This window comes from Rousettus aegyptiacus, unplaced genomic scaffold (genome assembly GCF_014176215.1).
Source record: "Rousettus aegyptiacus isolate mRouAeg1 unplaced genomic scaffold, mRouAeg1.p scaffold_m13_p_9, whole genome shotgun sequence".
Taxonomy (NCBI): Eukaryota; Metazoa; Chordata; class Mammalia; order Chiroptera; family Pteropodidae; genus Rousettus; species Rousettus aegyptiacus.
The window spans coordinates 35383914-35407667 of record NW_023416312.1 but is presented as its reverse complement, the minus strand read 5'-3'; the positions used below and the strand labels follow the sequence as shown (position 1 = coordinate 35407667).

General features: G+C 34.6%; 1 protein-coding gene and 1 non-coding gene across 15 annotated transcripts in view; one reads left to right on the top strand and one right to left on the bottom strand.

The window, feature by feature from the left end:
- The window catches only part of KLF8 (Kruppel like factor 8), a 220370-nt gene that overhangs the window by 154814 nt on the left and 41802 nt on the right, over positions 1-23754 (bottom strand). For 2 of the 14 annotated variants that reach the window (XM_036227276.1, XM_036227268.1), the window contains exon 2: positions 16034-16084. The exons of 6 other annotated variants lie outside the window; for them this stretch is intronic. Coding sequence is in view for 2 of the 8 variants with exons in the window: in XM_036227268.1 (XP_036083161.1) it covers positions 16034-16040 (7 nt within the window). In the remaining 6 variants the exon portion in view is untranslated. Of the gene's footprint in view, positions 1-1845; positions 4345-16033; positions 18954-23754 lie in introns of those variants that run through there. 6 more of the 14 variants (XM_036227277.1, XM_036227274.1, XM_036227275.1 and 3 more) reach the window with 6 other exon arrangements.
- Positions 21313-21419, top strand: LOC118608117. Its single transcript, XR_004952918.1, has one exon. It is a non-coding gene; the product is annotated as a U6 spliceosomal RNA (small nuclear RNA).

Here is a 23754-nt window from a genome sequence, read left to right as displayed (position 1 = left end):
TCACAATAAAGCAAGTAACACATTTTTTTTTGGATTCCCAATGCATATAAAAGTTGATGTAGTCTATTAAGTATGCCATAGGATTTTTTCTATAAAACAATGTACATACTTTAATTTAAAAAATACTTTATGGCTAAAAATTGCTACTGTCTTCTGAACCTTAAGCGAGTCTTAATCCTTTTGTTGATGGGGAGGTCTTGCCTCAATGTTGATGGAGGATGACTCATCAAGGTTGTGTTTGTTGAAGGTTGGGGTGTCTGTGGCAATTTCTTAAAATAAGACTACAATAAAGTTTGCTGCATCAATCAACTCTTACTTCCAGGAACAATTTCTCTGTAGCATGCAATGCCGTTTGATAGCATTCTACACATAATAGAACTTCTTTCAAAATTGGAGTCAATTTTCTCAAACTCTGCTGCTGCTTTATTGACTAAATTATTGTAATATTCTAAAACCTTTGTTGTCATTTCAACAATTCTCAAAGCATATTCACCAAGAGTAGATTCCATATCAAGAAACCACTTTCTTTGCTCACCCACAGGAAGTAACATCTTACCCATTAAAGTTTTATCATATGATTGCAGTAATTCAGTCATATCTTCAGGATCCACTTTTTTATTTATTATTATTTATGCCTACAGCATCTGGTCTTCCTAGGTTGTCTCCCATCCACGTACTAACCAGGCTCAACCCTGCTTAGCTTCTGAGATCAGATATCAAGCCTGTTTGGGGTGGCATGGCCATAGACCATGGACAGTGGCTCCAATGGGGCATGAACCCAGGACCTTCTGCATGCAAAGCAGACATGCTGACCACTACCCTATAGAACCACATCCAGGATCCACTTTTAATTTCAGTTCCCTTTCTTCTTATAACACATCTGCAGTTACTTCCTCTACTAAAACCTTGAACCCCTCAAAGTCATTCAACTTCTTCCAAACTCCTGTTAATGCTGATGTTTTTACCTCTTCCCATAAATCATGAATGATTTTAATGGCAACTAGAAAGATGACTTTTTTCCAGAAGGTTTTCAATTGACTTTGACCAGATCCATCAGAGGAATCAATATCTATGGCAGTTGTAGTATTATGATGTGTATTTCTTAAATAATAAGACTTGAAAGGCAAAATTACTCCTTGGTCCATGGGCTGCAGAATGGATGTGATGCTAACAGGCATGAAAACAACATTAATCTTTCTATCCTGCTGTATATCTTTATCAGAACTCTTGAGTGACCAGGTGCATTGTCAATGAGCAGTAATATTTTTGTTTGTTTTTTAATTCTAATTTTTCAAATATAGAATTGACATTAAATATTATTTTATATTTGTTTCAGGTTTACAGAATAGTGGTAGACATTTACATAATTTACGATGTATAAGAAGTAATATTTTGAATGGAATCTTTTTTTCTGAGCAGTAGGTCTCAACAGTAAGTGTAAAATATTCATTAAACCATCTTCAAACAGATGTGTAATCATTCATGAATTGTTGTTCCTTTTATAGAGCATAGGCAGAGTAGATTTAGCATAATTCTTAAGAGCCCTAGGATAAATGAGCACTGACTTCAACCTAAAGTCACCAGCTGCATTAGCTGCTAATAAGAGAGTCATCCTGTCCTTTAAGGCTTTGAAACCAGGCATTGACTTCTACTCTCCAGTTATAAAAGTCCTGGATGGCATCTTCTTCCAGGGTAAGGCTGTTTTATCTACACGGAAAATCTGTTGTTTAGTGTAGCCTCCTTCATTAGTCATTCTAGTTAGATTTGGTGCGGCTTCTACATCATTATTTGCTGCTTCATCTTGCACTTTTATGCTTTTTTTTTTATGAAACCCCATTAACCAACCTTCGCTAGCTTCAAACTTTTCTTCTGCGGTTTCTTCACCTCTGTCAGCCTGCATAGAATTGAAGAGAGTTAGGGTTTGCTCTGGATTAGGGCTTTGGCTTAAGAGAATGTTGTGGCTGGTTTGATCTTTTACAGAGACTACTAAAACTTTCTCCGTATCAGCAATAAGTCTATTCTGCATCCTTATAATTTATGTGTTCACTGGAATATACTTTTAATTTCTTCAAGAACCTTTTCTTTGCATTCACACCTTGGTTAACTGTTTGGCACAAGAGGCCCAACTTTCAGCTTATTTCAACTTTCGACATGCCTTCCTCACTAAGCTTTATCATTTCTAGCTTTTTGATTTAAAGTGAGAGACGTGTGACTATTCCATTCACTTGAGTACTTAGAGGCTATTGCAGGGTTTTTACTTGGTGTAATTTCAATATTGTTGTTTTTCAAAAAATAAGGAGGCTAGAGTTGAGAGAGAGATATGGGTACATGACCATTCGGTGGAACAGTCAGAAGAAACACTCAACATTTATCAAATAAGATTGCCATCTCATATGGGGAGGGTTTGTAGTACCTCAAAAAACTCAGAGGGAAGTTTATACAGATAAAACACTACATTAAGAAAGAGAAAGATAACAAATAAATGACCTAACATTACACCTTAAAGAACTAGAAAAAAGAACATTAAGCCCAGGATTGGCAAAAATAAGTAAATAATAAAAATTACAATACAAATAAATACAACACAGAACAGAAAAAAGACCAACAGAGGATCCAGTCAATATAGTGGTGTAGGTAACACTGTGCTTGCCTCCTCCCATGACTACATTAAAATTACAACTTAATTAAAGAACAATTAACCTGGATAACAACCTGAAGACAAGCTGAACAGAACTCTTATAAATAAGGATATAAAGAATAAACCACCTTGAGACTGGTAGGAGGGGCAGAGATATGAAACTAACTGGTCTCACATCCATGTGTAGAGGTTGAACACTGGAAAGGATATGTTGCCTGTGATGGTCCTCCTGGAGGAGCAAGGGGCCCCAGCCCCATAGTGGAGATCCCCAGCCTGGGGTTCAAGAGCTAGGAATCGGAGTCCACACAAAATCTGGCAGTCAAAATCAGTGGAGATTCCATACATCCAGGTGAGCTAGAAGGCAATTGGAAACCTAAGTGTCCCCTTAAAGGACCTGCATACAGACTTACTCGCAGATTCTTACCCTGGGCTCTGGTGGAGAGAGAGAATCTTGAGGTACCAGAGACATACAGGGAAAAACTAAGTTGTGTGGCTTCAGGGCTAGGGCTGGAGGGATATCCACCATTATCCCTGTGTTGAGCCTTCTTCCTGTGCAGCCTAAAGGTGGGCACCATCTTGCCTGTATTGGGTCCCTACCCCCGCAGCCAATATGATTGTGCATTGCCCTGCAGAGCTCTACTTATCCCACCTTGGTGATTCCCTGAACCCTGCCCCACATAAACAGTAAATTGCCAGTGGCAATTTCATGGCTGGGCAACCAGTCCCACCCCTCGCTCATATCAGGAGACTCCTTTAGGAACAATAAACAGGCCTCAGCCTCCCCCGCCCCGCCTTCCCACCCTACACCTTGGGAGACACTTTCAGTAGTGAGCAACCAACCTGGCCTGAGTAGCAGTATTTCTTGAACAAATCTCGGGGTTCTGTGGGTCAAGGTGAGCAAAGCTGGCCTAGGTGTGATCTGAACTTTCGTGAGTGGCCATAGGCTCAGCACTGGCAAAAAATCTGAATCTGCACTAATATGAGGAACACCACTTGCCCAAACATGGTGACTCCCTCTACCCTACCTCTCTTAAGTAGCATACAGTCCAAGTCTCTTTCAGCTGCTAAGCTTTACATACATCCAGCAGACAGTCTCAAGCCTTGGGGTGCACTGGGCCTCTTGTTGAGCTGACCCAGGCCTGATATTGTTGGCAGCAAACCTCTGTTACCTACATGGCCTCGCTCCTGCGCTTCCAGGTCCATTATAGGCAACAATCAATCACGGATAGCTTTGTAGTTCCTACCAGGTAGCCCTAGGCTGTTCATAGGCAGCAGTTGACTTGACCTGTACAAGAGTCCCTCCCAAGGGACCACAGAACCAATAAAGCTACAAGCTTGCATCACACCACAAGAGAGTACAATCTGACTATCCCCACAAGCAGCATAACCAAAGGAGGATCTCAAGAGGCACACGAGTTCACTGGTGCAAATCCCACTCCCGGTGGTCAGCCCCTATACAGCAGCTCATATACTGTGTTTACAGCCAATCCTCACAGCTAGTCAGCCTGAGAGTCAATTTCACTGACATGACCACAGCAACCAAGGCTCGACTACAACCAGGGGGCAAATCCAACCCACACAAGGGACACTCCTGGAGCACATGGCACAGGCGATCAGGGATAATGCACCACTGGGCCACACAGGGCACTTATTATATAAGGCCACCTGGCCAAGACTGGGAGATATAGCAGATTTACCTAATACATATAAATGAACGCAGAGAGGTAGCCAAAATGAGAAATCAAGAAACATGTCTCAAATTAAAGAAAGGACAAAACTCCTGAAAAAGTTCTAAATAAGATGGAAGCAAGCAACCTACTAGATATAGAGTCCAAAACCCTAGTTACAAAAATGCTCAATGAACTTAGGAGAACAGATGAGCTCAATGAAAACTTCAAAAAATGATAGTAAGCATAAAAAAGGACTAGGAAACCATATAAAAAACAGTCAGAAATGAAGACTACAATAACTAAAATGAAGAATACACCAGAAGGACTCAATAGCATATGAGATGAAGCAGAAGACTGAATCAGCCATTTGGAAGACAAAATAGCAAAAACACCCAATCAGAACAGCAAAAAGAAAAAAGAATTAAAAAAATGAGGATAGTTTAAGGAACCTCTGGTACAACATCAAGCATAACAACATTCACATCATAGAGGTATCAGAAGAAGAAGAAAAGCAGCAAAAAATTGATAAACTATTTGAGGAAATAACTGCAAATTTCCTTAATCTGGTGAAGCAAATAGACATATACCAGGAAGCACAGAAAGTCTCAAAAAAGGTGAATCTAAAGAGGCCCACACCAATACACATCATAATTAAAATGCCATAATTAAAAAGTTAAAGACAAAGAGAACCTTAAAATCAGCAATAGAAAAGAAATTAGTTACCTACAAGGATGCTTCTGTAAGACTATCTTGATTTCTCAAAGGAAACTGCAAGCCTGAAGGGACTGGCACAAAATACTGAAAATGATGAAAAGCAAGTACCTACAACCAAGACTACTCTATTTAGTAAGACTATCATTTAAAACAATGTTAATTAAAGAGCTTCTCAGACATTAAAAAGCTAAAGGAATTCATCATCACCAAGCCAGTATTACAAGAAATGTTAAAGGGATTTCTTTAAGAAACAGAGAAAGGAAAAAACATAGATATGAATAATAAGATGGCAATACTATTTACCTATCAATAATCACTTTAAATATAAATGGATTATGTGCTACAATCGAAAGACATAGGGTGGCTGAGTGGATAAAAAATTGTGACCCTTACAAATGCTGCCTACAAGAGACTCACTTTAGATCAAACAACACACAGAGACTGAAAGTAAAGGGATAGAAAAAGATATTTCATGTAAATGAAAAGAATAAATTTGGGTTAGCGATACTTGTATCAGACAAAATAGACTTTAAAACAAAGGCTAAAATAAAAGGCAAAAAAAAACTAATTACATAATGAAAAGGAATCAATTCAACCAGAGGATATAACCAGAGGATATAATAAACATTTATATACCCAACATAAGAGCATCCAAATATATAAAGCAAATATTGCCTGACATAAAGGAAGAGATCAAAAGTAATACAATTATAGTGGAGAACTTTAACACTCCACTGACACCATTGGAAAGATCTTCCAGACAGAAAATGAATTTAAAAAGAATGGCTTTAAATGATACATTTAGACCAGATGAATTTAATTGATATTTTTACACCATTTTACACCAAAGCAGCAAAATATACATTCTTCTCAAGTATACATGGAATATTTTCCAAGGTAGACCACATGTTAGGCTACAAAACAAGTCTCAGTAAGATTAAAGATATTATATCATATCAAGCATCTTCTCTGACACAGAAATTAATTATAGGAAAATAGAAATTAATTACAAAAAATATTGAAAAATATAGAAATATATGGAGACTAAATTACATGCTATTAAATAATGAATGGGTTGACAATGAGATCAAGGAAGAAATAAAAACATACCTTGAAAAAATAAAAACACAATGACCCAAAATCTATGGGACATAGCAAAAGCAGTCCTAAGAAGGAAATTCAAAGCAATACAAACCTACCTCAAGAAACAAAACAAAACAAAAATCTCAAATAACCAATCTAACCTTACATCTAAAGAAACTAAAAAAGAAAAGCAAACAAAGCCAAAAGTGAGTAGAAGGAAGGATATAATACAGATCAAAGCAAAAATAAACAAAATAATCTAAAAATAAAAACAGTACAAAACATCAATGAAATCAAAAGCTGGTTCTTTGAAAAGATAAAATTAATAAAACCTAAAAAGATTCAACAAGAAAAAATAAAATAGAACCCAAATAAATAAAATAAAAAATAAAAGAGAAGCGACAACTAATACCACAGAAATACATAGGATTATAAAAAAATACTGTGAGCAATTATATGCCAATGAATTAGATAATATGGAAAACCTAAATAAAATCCTAGAACCATACCATCTTTTGAGACTGCGTCAAGTAGAAACAGGAAATCTGAACTGACCAATACCTTCTAACAAAATCAAATCAATAAACAAAACTCCCAAAAAACAAAGTCCTGAACTGTATGGCTTCATAGGTATTTTTTACCAAACATTTAACACCTCTTCTTCTCAAACTTCTTAATAAAATTCAAGAGGAGGGAAGGATCCCAAACTAATTTTATGAGGTTGCCACTATCCTTATTTCAAAACTAGGAAAAGATATTACAACAGTATAAAATCATAGGCCAATATTGTGTTGAATATAAATGTAAAAAACCTCAACAAAATATTAGCAAAAATTTTCAACAATACATTAAAAAATCATACATGATGAAGTTGAAGTCATTTCTGAGATGCAAGGTTAGTTCGATATCTATAAATAAATTAATATGATACACTACATTAAAAAACTGAAAGATAAAAATAATCACATCAATACATGCAGAAAAAGCATTTAACAAAATTTATTGCATTAACTCTCAGCAAAGTGTGAATAGAGGGAACATAACAACATAAGATAGGCCATGTATGACAAAACCACAACAAACATCATACTCATTGATGAAAAGCTAAAAGTGTTTTCTTTAATATCAAAAACGTTCACCCTTTTATTAAACATAGTATTGGAAGTCTTAGTCACAACAATCAGAAAAGAAAAAGAAATAAAAAGGCATCCAAATCAGAAAGAAAAAAGTAAAACTGTCATCATTTGCGGATGAAATGATACTATATAGAGAGAACCCCAAAGATTTCACCAAAAAACTATTAGAGGAGATAAATGAATTCAGTAAAGTAGAAAGATACAAAATTAATATTCCAAAATCAGTTTAATTTTTATACACCAGTAAAAAATATATATATCAGAAAAATAAATTAAGAAAACAGTCCCATTTACAACTGCATCAAAGAACTTAGAAATAAATTTAACCATGAAGGTAAAAGACCTGTAATGAGAACATTATTAGACATTGAAGAGAAAAATTGAAGAAGATACAAATAAATGGAAGCATATATTGTGCTTGTGGATAGGAAGAATTAACATCATTAAAATAGCCATACTATCCAAAGTGATGTATAGATTCAATACGATCCCTATCAAAATACCAATGTTGTTTTTCAGAGAACTAGAAAAAATAATGCTCAAATTTATATGGAACCTAAAAGACTCTGAAAAGCCATGGCAATCTTGAGAAAGAAGAATAAAGTTGGAAATATCACCACCTGATATCAGACTATACTACAAGGCTATAGTAATCAAAACGGCATGGTAATGGCATAAAATCAAATAGATCAATTAAATAAAAGAGAGTCCAGAAATAAACCCACACCTACATGGTTATTTACTCTATGACAAAGGAGGCAAGAATATTCAGTGGTGTATAGACAGTCTATTCAATAAGTGGTATTGGGTAAACTGGACAGATATATGCAAAAAAAATCTAACAGGACCACTTTTTTACACCATATACAAGAATAAACTCTAAATATATTAAAGACTTAAATGCAAATTCTTAAACCATAAAACACCTTGAAGAAAACATAGGCAGTAAATTATTTGACATTACTCTTAGTAATACTTTTTCTGATATATCTTCTTTAGCAAGGGAACCAAAAATAAATTAATAAACGAATGGAACTATATCAAACTAATTTTTTTTCTTTTCCAGCTATATTGAAATATAATAGATGATTAATTGTTTGTATTTACGTTATACAATTAAATGAGATTTTTTCAATTATAGTTGGCATAGTTGTATAGTATACTGATCAGAGATACTGGGGCCCTGGTTGGAGGAGGCAGAGTTTCAAGGGATCCTCTCAGCAGAGTGACCTCTGTCATCCAGTTTGATGAACTCTCCACTATGGAAGCACTGAGTCTTCACACTGGGAGCAGGGAGGACTCGAGAGGAACAATGGATACTGCTGGCACTCTGTATAGAGTGAGTCTCCCCTCCAGCCCTTATTCTGACAGCTCAATGTCCCCCTGTAAGTCCCTGGTGACCCCCGAGGAGCCAGCCCAGAGCTGGTGCTCAGAGCAAGCAGGTCTATCACCACAAAAGTCTGCTCACGGACACCTCCCCTTTAAGAGGCATCAGCAGCTGCTGGTTGCCATTGCTATGGCCTCTGTCCCACTCAGCTGTTCGGGAATGGGCAGTTTCATGTCCTTTCCCTGTCCTACCTCCTCTAGTTGCAGGGTTATTTCTTTTTTCTCTCCTTATATGTAAGGCTTGTTCATCTAGATCCCTGGCAATTTTCCTCCCTGTTTGCTCCTTGTTTCTGTCACAACTTTGATTTGGTCACAAGAGGGATGAACTGAGCCACTTTCATCAATGCCATTTTTTTCCTCTCTCTCAAACTAAAAAGTTTTTGCACAGCAAAGGAAACCATCAACAAAATGAAAAGACAAAATACTGAACGGGAGAAGATATTTGCCTATGATACATCTAATAAGAGGTTAATATCCAAAATTTATAAGGAACCCACATAACTCGGCAGCAGAAAAAAACCCAAACAATCAAATAAAAAAATGAGCAGAGGAGCCGAATCAGCATTTCTCTCAAGAGGATATACAGACAGTCAATAGAGATATGAAAAGATGTTCACTTATCACCAGAGAATGAAAATTTAATCTACAATGAATTATTATCTCATAGCTGTCAGAATGGTTATTGTCATTAAATCAAAAAACAAGTGTTGGTGAGGATGTGGTGAAAAGGAAAACCCTGTGCACTGTTGGTGGGACTGAAAATTGGTACAGCCACTATGGAAAACAGTTTGGAGTTTCCTCAAAAAATTAAAAATTGAACTACCTTATGACCTAGCAATTCCACTTCTGGGTATTTATCCAAAAAACCAAAACACTAATTTGAAATTATATATTCACCTCTATGTCCTTTTGCAGCATTATTTATAAGAGCCAAGATATGGAAGCAACCTAAATGCCCATCAATAGACAACTGGATAAAGAAGAGGCAATACATATATACGATGGAATATTACTCCACCATTAAGAAGTGAAATCTTACCATTTGCAATGACATAGATGGACCTACAGGGTATTATGCTAAGTGAAATAAGTCAGTCAGAGAAATACAAATACCATATGATTTCACTTATATGTGGAATCTAAAGGACAATACAAATGAACAAACAAAACAGAAACAGACTCATAGATACAGAGAACAAACTTGTGATTGTCTGATGAGAGGGTGGTTAGGAAGCAGAGTGAAAAAAATAAAGGGATAAAGAAGTACAAATAAGTAGTTACAAAATAGTCATGAGGATGTGAAGTACAGCATAGGTAATAAAGTCAATATTATTATAATAATTATGTATAATTCCTGGTGAGTACTAGACTAATTGTGAGGATCATTTCATAAATTATATAAAAGTCTAACCACTGAGCTGTATACCTGTAACTAATATAAAGTAATATTGAATGTCAACTCTAATTGAAAAAAAATGAAAAAGTAAAGCAAAAATAAAATATCAATAATTTTTAAATCATCAAAGGACTGAATATTTTTTCAAGAAGATACAAAAAAAGAAAAGAGACCAACAAAAGTAATAGCCTGTGTTTTTCAAAGACAAACAAAATTGGCAAACTATTGGGTATACTAAAGAGAGAGAAAACTCAAATAAAAGTTGAAATGAAAGAGGAGACATCATAATTGACATCGCAGAAAAAAAATAAGAAAATACTACGAAAAATTACATGACAAGTTTTAGAAAATCTAGAAGAAATGGATAAATTTCTAGAAATACACGATCTACCAAGCCTGAATCATTAATAAATAAAAAATCTGAACAGACCTATGACTAGTAAGGATATTAAATTGGTAAGTTATAAAACTGCTAATAAAGAAAAACTCAGGACTAGATGGCTTTCCTGGAGAATTCTATTAAACATTTATAGTAGAATTGAGGGCAATCCTTCTTAAACTTTTCCAAAAATTAGAAGAGGAGAGAGTGCTTCATACTTATTTTATAATGTCAACATTACTCTAATACCAACATCAAAGGCATGACAAGAAAGTATAGGTCAATTATCCTGATATATGCAGATTTTCATCTATGTGAGGATTTTTTTCAAATCCTCCAGAAAGTACTAGGAAACCAAATGCAACAGCACATTAACAGGACCAAACAACCATGACCAAGTGGAATTTAACTCTGTATTCAAGGATGTTTTAACATATGAAAAGTAATCAATATGATATACCAAATTAACAGAATTAAGAATAAAAATTAAAAGATCATTTCAACAAATGCAGAAAATCATATGAAAAAATTCAACATTCTTTCATGATAACAACTCTCAACAAACTAGGACTAGGAAAAAATAAATTCAACATAATAAAAGCTGTATGTGAAAAACCTATAGTTAACATCATACACAATGGTAAAAATACAAAGCTTTTCTTCTAAGATCAGGTACAAGGAAAGGATGGCCACTTTTACCACTTCTATTCAATATAGTACTAGAGGTCATACCTAAAGAAATTAGGCAAGAAAAGGAAATAAAAGGCATCCAAAGAGAAATTAAGTTAAATTAACTCCATTTGTAAATGATGTGATCTTATGTATAGAAAATCCTAAAGACTCTGAAAAAAAATAAAGAAAAGAAAATCACTTTTAGAAGTAATAAATTAATTCGGTAAAGTGTTGGAACACAAAATCAACATCCAAAAGTCAGTACACTAACAATGAACCATCCAAAAGGGAAATTAAGAAAACATTCCCATTTACAATAGTATCAAAAGAAGAAAATGCTTAGGAACAAACTTTAAGAAGTGAAAGACATGTACTCTGAAAACTACAAAACATTGATGAAAGAAATTAAAGAAGACAAAAATAAATGAATAGTCATCCCATGTTCATGAATTGAAAGACTTAATATTGTTAAAATGTCCATACTACACAAAGCAATTTATATATTCAGTGCAATCCCTATCCAAATCCCAATTGCATTTTTTACATAAATAGAAAAAAACAATCCAAAAATTCATGTGGAACAACAAAATTCCCGAATAGCCAAAGTAATTCTAAGTAAGAAAAACAAAGCTAGAGATAATACACTTCCTGATTTTGAAATATATTACAAATCTACAGTAACTAAAACAGTATAGTAGTTTTTGTGACTTTTTTCTTTCAGTTAGCATGATATCAAGGTTCATCTCTAAAGTAGCATGTATCAGTACTTCTTTCCTTTTTATGGCCAAATAATATTATTATGGTATGGATACACAATATTCTGTTAATGCATTTACCACTTGATGGATATTTGGGTTGTTTCTACTTTTTGGCTATTATGAATAATGCTGCTGTGAATGTTCATGTATACATTTTTGTGTGGATATGTATTTTTTTTTCAATTTTCTTGGATATGTGGCTAGTAGGACAATTGTTGAATGTCATATACTCTTGATGAATTAGTCATATTGTCATATAATGTGCCCTACTCTCTTGGTGGCTGTTGTAAGGGTACTTTCAAGGAGAACGTCTATAGTAATCAGTCCCACATAGCATTACTCTCTCTCACTTAAGTTTAACAAAGTTATCTCTTGAGGGGATTTAATTAAGTCTCCAGGGATTTATTTTTTTGTCTCCTGGGTAAAGAGTGCTATCCATTAATTATTTTAAATAGAAGTTTCAATATCTCACCACCACAGGATGTTTATCAGTGCCAGGGTCTTGTTTAGAGTCAAAATAGTTATTGGGTGAAATTTAGCTTGTAGGGCTTCTGACCATATGTTTACATTTACATAGCATGTACAGAATAGACAAATCTATAGGGCAGAAAGTACATAAGTAGTTTCTTAGGGCTGTGGTGGATGAAGGTAGTGAAGTGATGGCTAAGGTTAGAAGATTTCTATTTGAGGTGATAAAAATGTACAAAAATTGACTGTGGTGATAACTATACATATCTGTGAATATATATTTTTAAAAACCTTGAACTGTACACATAAAATGGATGAATTGTATAGTATGTGAATCTTGCTATAGCTGTTTTTAAAAACTGTAAAAATGTATTGTACTAACATAAAATAGACATATATAATAATGGAATAGAATAGAGACCACAGGAATAAACACACGCATATACAGTCAACTAATCTTCAACAAGGACCCCCAAAATACACACTGGGAAAAAGATAGTCTCTTTAACATATGATGCTGGGAAAACTGGATTTCCATATGCAAAATAATTAAATTGAACCCTTATCTTACACCATAAACAAAAATCAACTCAAAATTAAAGACTTAAATGTAATACCTGAAACTACAAAATGCCTTGAAGAAAATTAAGGGGAAAAACTTTACGACATTGGTCTTGGAAATAATTTCTTGGATGTGATACCAAAAGCACAAGAAACAAAAGCAAAATTAGACAAGTGAGACTATATCAAACTAAAAAACTTCTGCGCAGCAGAGAAAATGGTTAACAGAGTACAGAGGCAATATAGAGAATGGGAGAAATATGTGTAAGCCACATATCTGATAAGGGGTTAATATACAAAATATGGAATAAATTGCTTCAACTCATTAGCAAAAAAAAAAAATTAATGGGCAAAGCACTTAAATGAATATTTCTCCAAAGGCGGCATACAAATGAATAACAGGTATATAAAAAAGTACTCAATGTTCAACATAACTAATGATCAGGAAAATGCAAATCAAAAGCACAATGAGATATCACCTTACGTCTGTTAGAATGACCATTGTTTTTTAAAAAGACAAGTTTTGGCAAGGATATGGAGAAACTGGAACCCTTCATTCCCTAAGGTGGGAATGTAATTATACGTAGCCAGTATAGAAAAGAGTATGAAGATTCTGCAAAAACTTAAATATAGAACTACCATATAATATAGTAATGCCACCTCTAGTTATTTATCCAAAAGGATTACTATCAGGATGACAGATATATGTGATCCCATATTCATTGCAGTAATAGTCACAATAGCCAAGGTGTGGAAACAATCTAAAAGTCCATCTGAAACATCCATGTGTACATAAATGGATAAAAAAATTCATATATATACATACATGCCATGGAACAGTATTCAGCCTTAAAATATAAGGAAATCCTGCCATATGTGACAACATGGGTAAACACTGAGGACATTATGCTGCCACAATTAACATAAGGGCAGATCTCATGTTAAGTGCTCTTACCTCAAACAAAAATTTAAGAGTCTTGAAAATTTTATGAAAACCAAATATAAAGTCTTAGAAATAGAGAATGGATATGAAGCTCAGTCTTGTAAGAAGTATTCCACTTTTTAAGAGTTATAACAAAAATGACAAATGGGTTAATAGATCTAAGAGTGGTAGACCTGAGAGTCATGTCAGTGCTAGCAAAATGACAAAATTCATATATCATCAAAGTTGTCCTGCAAAAGCTTCTGTGCCTAATGATATTTAAACAAACAAAATATGAAATCTTTTCCAATGCTTGAAGGACAGATAGTAATCAATACACACACAGTCCCTTCTCCGATTTTATTTCAGCCGTCTTCATTTTTCACAGTAGTAAATTTTCTAGATATGTCTTGTGAACCTCAAAGTACTAGAGACCAAGTTCCCATTCAAAAGTAGTTTATCTTAAAATATTGTAAATGCTACTAATTTTGTGTCCTCTCAAAATATATAAGTTGTACTATTAATAACAACAGCAGCAACAAAGGAATCTTTATACATGCGAAAAAGTACATGTTTATCCACTGTGTTCCCATTAACATAGATGTATAATTATTGTTTATTAATTTATCTTTTAAATCATATAGAAAATAAAAGGAAATACAAAAATACAAAAATACTGTTTTTACATATTTTGAAAAGCCTAGCTCACATTTCATTTTCCTCATAAAACTGTCCTTGATTTCTAACAAATCAAGAGTTCTCTTAAGTCTTCTAGCACAATTTACCTCTTAATCATTATCATTATTATTATTACCATTCCTTGGTGATAGAAGAGTGGAATAGTAGGAAAGATAGTGGTGGAGGAAGAGAGGTGTACAAGGTTGACTATTTAAGCTTGATGTTGTTTTTCTAGGACCAGCTGGTGAAATAACCTTCTCTCTTTTATATACCTCCTTCCTGAGTCATCTCTTATTAAATATCAGCAATATAGCTGCTGCTTTAAAAAGGTACAAAGAGAATTCAGAGACATGTCTGAGGTATTATGACTGAAAAATGTCTAGAGAAAGATAAGTATAACCTTTATAGGTATATATACAAGCTTCCATCAGAGCTGCATTCTGGGTTAGGGTCATTAATTAAACCCTGAGGCAAAGTGGGTGACTTTTATTTGTGTATTTAAATATATATCTTCTCACAGAAATCTCTAGATGTTTCTACAGGTGACTTTTTCATCACACCGTAAATCCTTACAGCTTATCTTCTATACCTAAAAGATTATACCTTCCATACTTATGTCATAATTATGGTGGTATATTTTGTTTTGTCTTCCAGATCCAAGATCCACCCCTCACCTGTTTCCACCCTGTTTTGTGTCTCAGGAGGCTAACTTACATGTACTTATATGTACTTCATCAACAGGTTCCATTCTTCTCTTGCTTTTGGTTGAGGTTTAGCCAGCTAGAGGTACCAGCAAGAATTTGGAAGGAGAGAGTAGAATGCGGTTGAGACATTTATTCTCCCAGCTTCTACCCTGCAAGATGCTTGTGAGCTGGCTACTTCCTTCAACCAAATATCACAGCTCCTATCAAGTGGCCCACTCTAATAGCTGTGGCTACTCATTCTGAGTTACAGGAATCACTTCCTACTTGCACCCCTTTAGGCCTAGGAATATTAATAGCACATACTACTATTATTCCCAGAGTATCACATTATCCTTTGTGGTTTCCTTATCCCTTGTTCTCATTTTTGTAAGTAGTTCCAGTATCAAACTGTCCTCGAATTACTCAATATAAGTGTGGCATTTATTTTTCTGCTGGAACCCTTACTGATGTAATCACCAAGATAATTACCATTCAAAGAGTACTAGCCAACATTTATTATTTATTGTGTGATAAGCTTTATTCCAAACACTTGACATTTACTGACACATTTAAACTTTTACAACTACTCTATAAGTATTACTTTCTTTCTACAAATGGCGTTATCTCTTCTTTCTTTATCTCTGCTCCAGATAGTTTCCTCTACCATTTACTGTAAAAAGAAGCTGGAGCTGATCTCCCTCCATAATTCGAAGGAGTATAAATGAATAAGGCCCAATATGCACGCAAGGCATGCAAAAAAATAATATGGGTAATGAAAAACCATGCTTTGGTTATATTCAGAGCAAAATAAGCAAGGAATGGGTAGAAAAAAATTCACAAGGTTAGTGGTATAAATTTGATAAAAGACATAGGGAAAGTTGTTCCTCACCTTCCATTTTACTTCATTTTTTTTGTCCTGTCATGAAGAATTATTTTCAGGCTACAAAGAGTAAGGAAAAAATGGTTAAAACAGATTGTTAAAAGGAGAGACAGTAAAAGCCTATGATAAGCAAAATTAGAGCAAAACATAAATCTGTTTTATAAAGTTGTTAAAATCAGCTACCAGGAAGAGGAGTGAAAAAAAAAAGAGCATGAGAAAATATGCCAGAGATGAAAATCAACCATGTCTAATTAGAAACGAGGTCTTCAATCCTCTTGTCCAGGACTTTTTCAATGATACCACACTGCCATGCTTTTATATTGTTTATCATATACATCTTAGATTGTTCTTTTTTGTTTCATAAGTGTTCATATTCTCCCAATAAACAGAGAAAGAACATTCTCTTTCTTTCGAATGCCATTGGTCTAAGCACAAACTAGATATCTGAAAAGAAAGCCATTCCGAATTAGACTGATAGCCTTATGGATCCTTCAAAGTCATGGGAGTAAACAGGATTGAGGTTAGTTATTAGACTAAGGTACAGTTTATAGGACTAGTATAACAACTTAGAACATCATACCTTCATCTATGCATTCACTCATTCATTCATTCAACAGGTATTTATTAAGTATCTATTCTGTACCAAAACCCATAAGTGCTTTAGGGATACCTATTAATTGATTCATCCAGTATATTCTGAGTGTCAACCATGTGGAGAAACAATTTTAAGTATTTTGATAAATAAAACAAAAATAGTCCTTGCTTTCAGGGAAGGCAAGTCTAACCGGGGAAGGTAGATCCTAAAAATTAACACTAATTAATTAAAATATTATATGTGCTAAAAATGAGAAGTACGAAGTGCAATGAGAATGAAACATGGGGAGCCCTGAACAAGTTCAGGGGTTACAGACAGTGTCAGTGAAAACATGACCTTTGAGTTTAAAAAAAAATGATGAGTAGGAGTTAAGAAAAAGGGGGTGAAGCATTGGATAGAGAATATACCAGGCAAAGAGAACAGTTAAGTACAAAGGCCTTGATGTAAAAAGGACCATAGAACATCAAACCATTACAAGAGGAACAATATGGCTGGAATAAAGTGAGTAAGGAAGGAGTGATACAAGGTAATGTTAGAGGGATAGGGATAATTAAAAGAAAAACCATTATTTGTTTATAGATTTCCAAAACTGTTTCACCTCTCCCTCCTTCCTTTCTGTCCTTGAAAATTCAGGGCTTTCTAGATAGGCCTTTGTAAAAATTCTGAACTTCATTCCAAGAGCAATGGAAAGCTTTTGAAGAAAGATTCTCATTCAGGGGTGAAATGATCTGATGTCTAATATGTTTTCTTTATTTTTTTAATTAAATTTAATGGGGTGACATTGGTTAATAATGAAGTCTAATTCGAAAAGATCATATTGACTATTATGAGGATAATGAGTTGCAAGAATATAATTGAGGCAGCTATTAAGGACACTAGTTAATGTTTTAAGAAGGAAAGAGTAATGAACCCCATCAAATTGTACTTAGAAATAGACAGAGAGCACTGACATGTGTCCACTGAGTAAAAAGAAAGTCACTGATAACCTCTACAAAGACAGTTTTGGTAGAGTGCTGGGAGCTGAAGTAAGATTGGTAGGTTGAGTAAATGAGAGCTGAGATAATACCCAGTGAATGTATACAACTTTTTTAAGAAATGTGGCTGAAGAGAATGTATGGATTTACTTGTTTGCTAAAGCGGAGAGGGGTAGTTTAATTTTTTTAAGAAGGGAGATATTACAGCATATTTATTTACCAATAAAGAAGCTTCTATAGAGACAGAGAGGTTGAAGATATAAAAGAAAGAAAAAGTAAGGTTTCTAAGAAGGCAGGAGTGAGTAGGATCTAATGCACAACTAGATGATTGGCCATACAAAGAAGAACCTCTTCTTCCATCATGACAGGAGGGAATGAAGAAAGGATGGGCACAGATGCAGATACTTACTTTAATCCATCCTCAGGCTGCTAAAGCATGATGGATGGGCACATAACCTGAATCTAGCTAACCACATGGTTTCTCCTGCCCAGGACATTTGATTCTGGAGTAGATGATGCAATGAAACAAAAAGAAAAAAGTGTATATTTTTCAAGAAATAGCAGTTGTGATAATCCCAATGGCAAGGGCCATTGACAGAGATGGCATTGGTGCCAGCTGTGGCATTCAGTATCTGTGGTCGCAACATCAGTATCTATGTCAGATGGCTCATATAGTGCAATTATGGCCATAGTGCTTCGTTTTTGCTTGTTTTATAAATTTGATTCCCCGGGATCCCTAATAATTCTACCAGTTACTCTGTACCCCTTCTAAAAATTCTTCATCTGCTAAAGTCAAACAGACTGGTTTCAATGATCTGCAACCAAGAAGATTGATTGATACCACAATGAGAGAAGAAAACAATGTTTTCTAAAAAAAAATAAGATATCAAATTCAAGTTTAAGAAATCTGGATTTCATTCAGTCAGAGGCTAAAAGCTGGAGGCCCGTTAGCCAGAAAGTAGTTTTGTAATTTTAGGTTGTTGTTTTTTTGTTGTTGTTGTTTTTGTTGTTGTTTTTGTTTTGCTTTTTTTCTCCAAATATTTTTTAAAATAATAATGAGTATCCATATTTGGAGTTATTTATATACAATAATATAGATTTCCATATTAACTTAAAAAATAAGATCTGGGAATGCTAGAATTTCATCCCTGTGAGACAAGAATAAGTTATCTCCTTTAGATGAATAATGTATTTGCCTGCCTACTTCACTCATTTACCTCACAAAAGTGAATGAATGGCCCCAAAAGCATTGGAATTCATGACCTCTGATGGGGAGAGAGGAAAGTGACAAAGATTTAAAAAATAATAACAGCTTTTTATTTTTTTCAGAAAGACAAATTAAGAAAACAATTTCATTTACACTTGTATTGAAAACTATAAAATACCTGGGAATCAAATTAACCAAGGAGGTAAAAGACCTGTTTTCAGAAAATTATAAGTCATTGAAAAAGTAAATTGAAGAAAATACAAATAAATGGAAGCATATACAGTGTTCATGGGTAGGAAGAATAAACATCGTTAAAATGGACATAATAACAAAAACAATCTATAGATTCAATGCAATCCGTATCAAAATACCAATGACATTTGCCAGATAGCTAGAACAAATAATTTTAATATTTATACGGAGCCATAAAAAAACCTGAATACCCAAGGCAATCTTGAAAAAGAAGAACAAAGTTGAAGGTATCACATTACCTGATATCAAACTATATTACAAGGCTACAGTAATCAAAACAGCATGGTACTGGCATAAAAGCAGATACATTGATCAATGGAACACAATAGAGAGCCCAGAAACAAATCAATGCCTATACTCCCACTTAATAAATGACAAAGGAGGTAAGAATATACAATGGAATAGACAGTCTCTTCTATAAATGGTGTTGGGAAAATTGAACAGATACATGCAAAAAAAGAAGCTGGACCACCTTCTTACACCATATACAAAAATGTACTCAAAATGGATTAAAGACTTAAATGCAAGACCCAAAACCATAAAACTTCTAGAAGAAAGCATAGGCAGTAAACTCTCTGATATTACTAACAGGAATTTCTTTTCAGATATATCTCTTTGGGCAAGGGAAACAAAACAAAAAAATAAACAAATGGGACTACATCAAAGGAAACCATCAACAAAACAAAAAGACAACCAACAGTTTGGGAGAAGATATTTGCTAATGATACATGTGAAAAGAGTTTAATATCCAAAATATGTAAAGAACTTATACAACTCAATGACAAACAAACAAACAAACAATCCAATTAAAAACATGGGTAGAAGATCTGGACAGATACTTCTCAAAAGTGGAAATACAGATGGCCAATAGCCATGAAAAGATGCTCAAGTTCACTAGTCAGTCATCAGAGAAATGCAACTTAAAACCATAATAAGATGTCACCTCACACCTGTCCGAATGACTATCATCAATAAATCAAAGATCAACTAGTGTTGGTGAAGATGCAGAGAAAAGGGAACCCTCATACATCTTTGGTGGGATAGCAAATTGGTACAGCTGCTATGGAAAACAGCCTGGAGGTTTCTCAAAAAATTAAAAATGGATATATCTTTTGACCCAACAATTTTACTTCTGGGTATTTGTTAAAAGAAAGCCAAAACAATAATTTGTAAAGTTCTATGCACCCCAATATTCGTGGCAGCAAAATTTACAGTACTCAAAAAGATATGAAAGCGACCTAAATGCCCATCAGCAGATGATTGGACAACAAAGTATGAAGAAGTCTGGAGAAACATGGCAGAGTGAGAGACATCTCCAGATCACTCCCTTTGAAACAACAATAAGCTGAACATCTAAAATTTAACAAATAACACCCAAACTGCACACCAGCATGTCTGAGCACGGGATCTGCACATAAGAAGTATCACAGGTAAGAACACACTGACTGTGATAAATAGGGAAGCTGCCTCTCTCAGTCACCTGAGCTCCCTATGAGGGTAGCGGTGGGAGAAGTTGTGGGAAGTTTCCTGAACAGCATTGCCTTGGACAGCTGTGAGTTCCATGCAGCCAGCAGCAAGGCCCAACCATCAGGGCAGAAAGCAGAGAAGTGGGACAGCAGAGTTGATTTTTATCAGCCACAGTTGCAAAACTGAGGCTGAGCCAGAGCCCCCAATACCCAACAAAGAGGACTGATCCCCACATGTCCTCCGAGAATGAAAAATGCAAAGCCCCCAGCGAATCAGAGCAAACGGTATTGAAACTGTTGCTAACACTGACAGGGACTGAGACTAAGGGCAGAGAACATAATTAGATATCTACAAGAAAATAAAGAGGCATTACTAAGATTTTACATAAAGCAGGGATCCAAGAGGCTTAGACACCACCTACTGGAAACCAAAAGAAAAGCGCCTTCTTTGCAACAAGATTAAGAGAGACTTTTATATAATAAATATTCTTTCTGGAAAAAAAAAAGCAAAATGCATTTCCATTAACGCCCAAGTACAGAAATAGTCCATTAAACACCATGAATAACCAAGGTAAAAAATCATCTCAGAAAGAAAAAGAAAAATATCCAGAAAATAAGCTTACAGACATAAAAAATGTGACTTAAATGACAGATAATTCAGGATGGTACTTGTGAAAAAACTCAGTGAGTTTAAAACGAGTCATATAAACAATTTCAGGAATTGAGCAAACAACTAGATGAGCACAATGAGAACTTTAGCAAGGAGACTGAAACCCTTAAAAAGAACAGAATAGGTGCTCGCTTTGGCAGCACGCATACTAAAATTGGAATGATACAGAGAAGATTAGCATGGCCCCTGCGCTCGGACGATACACAAATTTGTGAAGTGTTTCATATTTTTAAGATATTCACTAATGATACATCTGATAAGGGGTTAATATCCAAAATGTATAAAGAACTTATACAACTCAACAATAAAAAACAAAAACAACCCAATTAAAAAATGGGCAGATGACCTAAACAGATACTTCTCCAAAGAGAAAATACAGATGGCTAACAAACATGAAAAGATGCTCAAGGTCACTAATCATCAGAGAAACGCCAATTAAAACTACAATGAGATATCACCTCAAACCTGTCAGATTGGCTATCATCAATAAATCAAAAAAACAGCAAGTGTTGGCGAGGATGGGGAGTAAAGGGAACCCTCGTACATTGTTGGCAGGATTGCAAATTGGTACAGCTGCAGAGGGTGAATATGGAAGTTTCTCAAAAACTTGAAAATGGATATACTTTTTCATCCAAAAATTTCACTTTTGGGTATTTATCCAAAGAATACCAAAACAATAATTCATAAAGATCTATGTACTCCAATATTCATGGCAGCAAAATTTACAATAGCCAAGATGTGGAAGGAACCTAAATGCCCAACAATGGACAATGGGATAAAGAAATTATGGTTCACATATACGTTGGAATATAACTCAGCCATTAAAAAATGAAATCCTACCATTTGCAATGACATGAATGGACCCGAAGTTATCATGCTGAGTGAAATAAGTCAGACAAAGAAAGATAGATACCATAGGATTTCACTTATATATTATATCTAAGGAACAAAAAGAACAAACTCACAAAATCAAAAACAGACTCACAAATATAGTGGAAAATTCATTTGGTGACAGACAGAGGAGATGAGTGTTGGAAGGCTGGGGAATGGGATGAAGGGTTAAAGATGTACATATTATTAGTTGATAGTTGGGCAGGGGGAGCATGGAAGGGGAAATACAGTTACCATTAATATGATGGCTAAGTAGAGGGCAAGGGGAGGGAGGGAGCAATTGGGGGGATCATTTTATGAAAATTATAGAAGTCTAACCAATGTACTGTTTACTTGAAACTAATTTAAATAAATAAATTCATTTAAAAAAAATAGAACCAAAGAGAACTTCTGGAGATTAAAAAAAAAGTGCAACAGTTGAAAAATGAAAGAGCAAGCTTGGGAAATAAAGTCGACCTAATGGAGGAAAGGATCAGTGATATCAAAGATAGAAATCTAGAAGTAAATCAGAAGGATGAAAAGAGAAACTGAAGTATGAAAAATAATGAAAGAGAAATACAAGAACTAGCAGATATTATCAGGACAGGAAATGTAAGAATAATGAGCATTCTGAAAGGAGAAGAAAAGGAGCAGGGATTAGAAAGTATTTTCAGGCAAATACTTGATAAAAATTTCCCAAATCTAGAGAATGAGCTGCAGCTTGTAATTCGAGAAGTCAAGAGAACTCCCAATTATCTCACCCCAAAAAGGCCTTCTCCGAGGCACATTGTATTAAAGTTATCAAAAATCAACGACAAAGATGGAATTCTCAAAGTAACTAGGGAGAAGAAAACGGTAACCTATGTAAGAAAATCCATTAGACTATCGTTGGACTTCGCAGCACACACTTTATAAGCCTGGAAGGAGTGGAATCAAATATTCAAAGTATTAAGTGAAAGATAATACCAGCCTAAAATAATGTATCCAGCTAAGCTCTCCTTTAGATATGAAGGATAAATAAAGACCATTCCAGACATACAAAAATTGAGGGAATTCTCCACAACATGGCCTGCACTACAGGAAATACTGAAAGGAGTAAGATCATCTAAAAGAAAATAACCAAAAAAAAACATAACTAGGAGTAAGGTGACTATCAGACAAATAGAAGCAGAGGAGTGCAACCCTTACTAAGAACAGGGCATTATAACCTTGAATAATAAGAAGAGAATTGTTATAACGAGATAGTAATGAATGCTCAGCATACATAGACACAAATTGAGACAATAATGACTGAAAAGGGAATGATTCAAGATCCAAATTCGCAAAGGGGAATGGAGATAAATCACGCACAGAAGAAAATGGACAACTGTATGTATGTATGCGTGTATGTATGTGCATATATATACACACAAAATATATACACACACATATATATACATGTATGTGTATATACATGTATGTGTGTGTTTATGTGCGTGTGTATATATACATATAGGCATATATGTGTGTGTATATATATGTGTATGTGTGTGTGTATATATACATATATATATAAAACTGTCCTTTACATATTCGTGATGGTAATCACACACCAAAGATTCAGAACTGAAGTATATAACATAAAACAAGAAAGACCAGAGGGAAAACCCACAAAAGCAAACCAAAATAAAGAAAAGAGAAACACAAGGACAAGGAA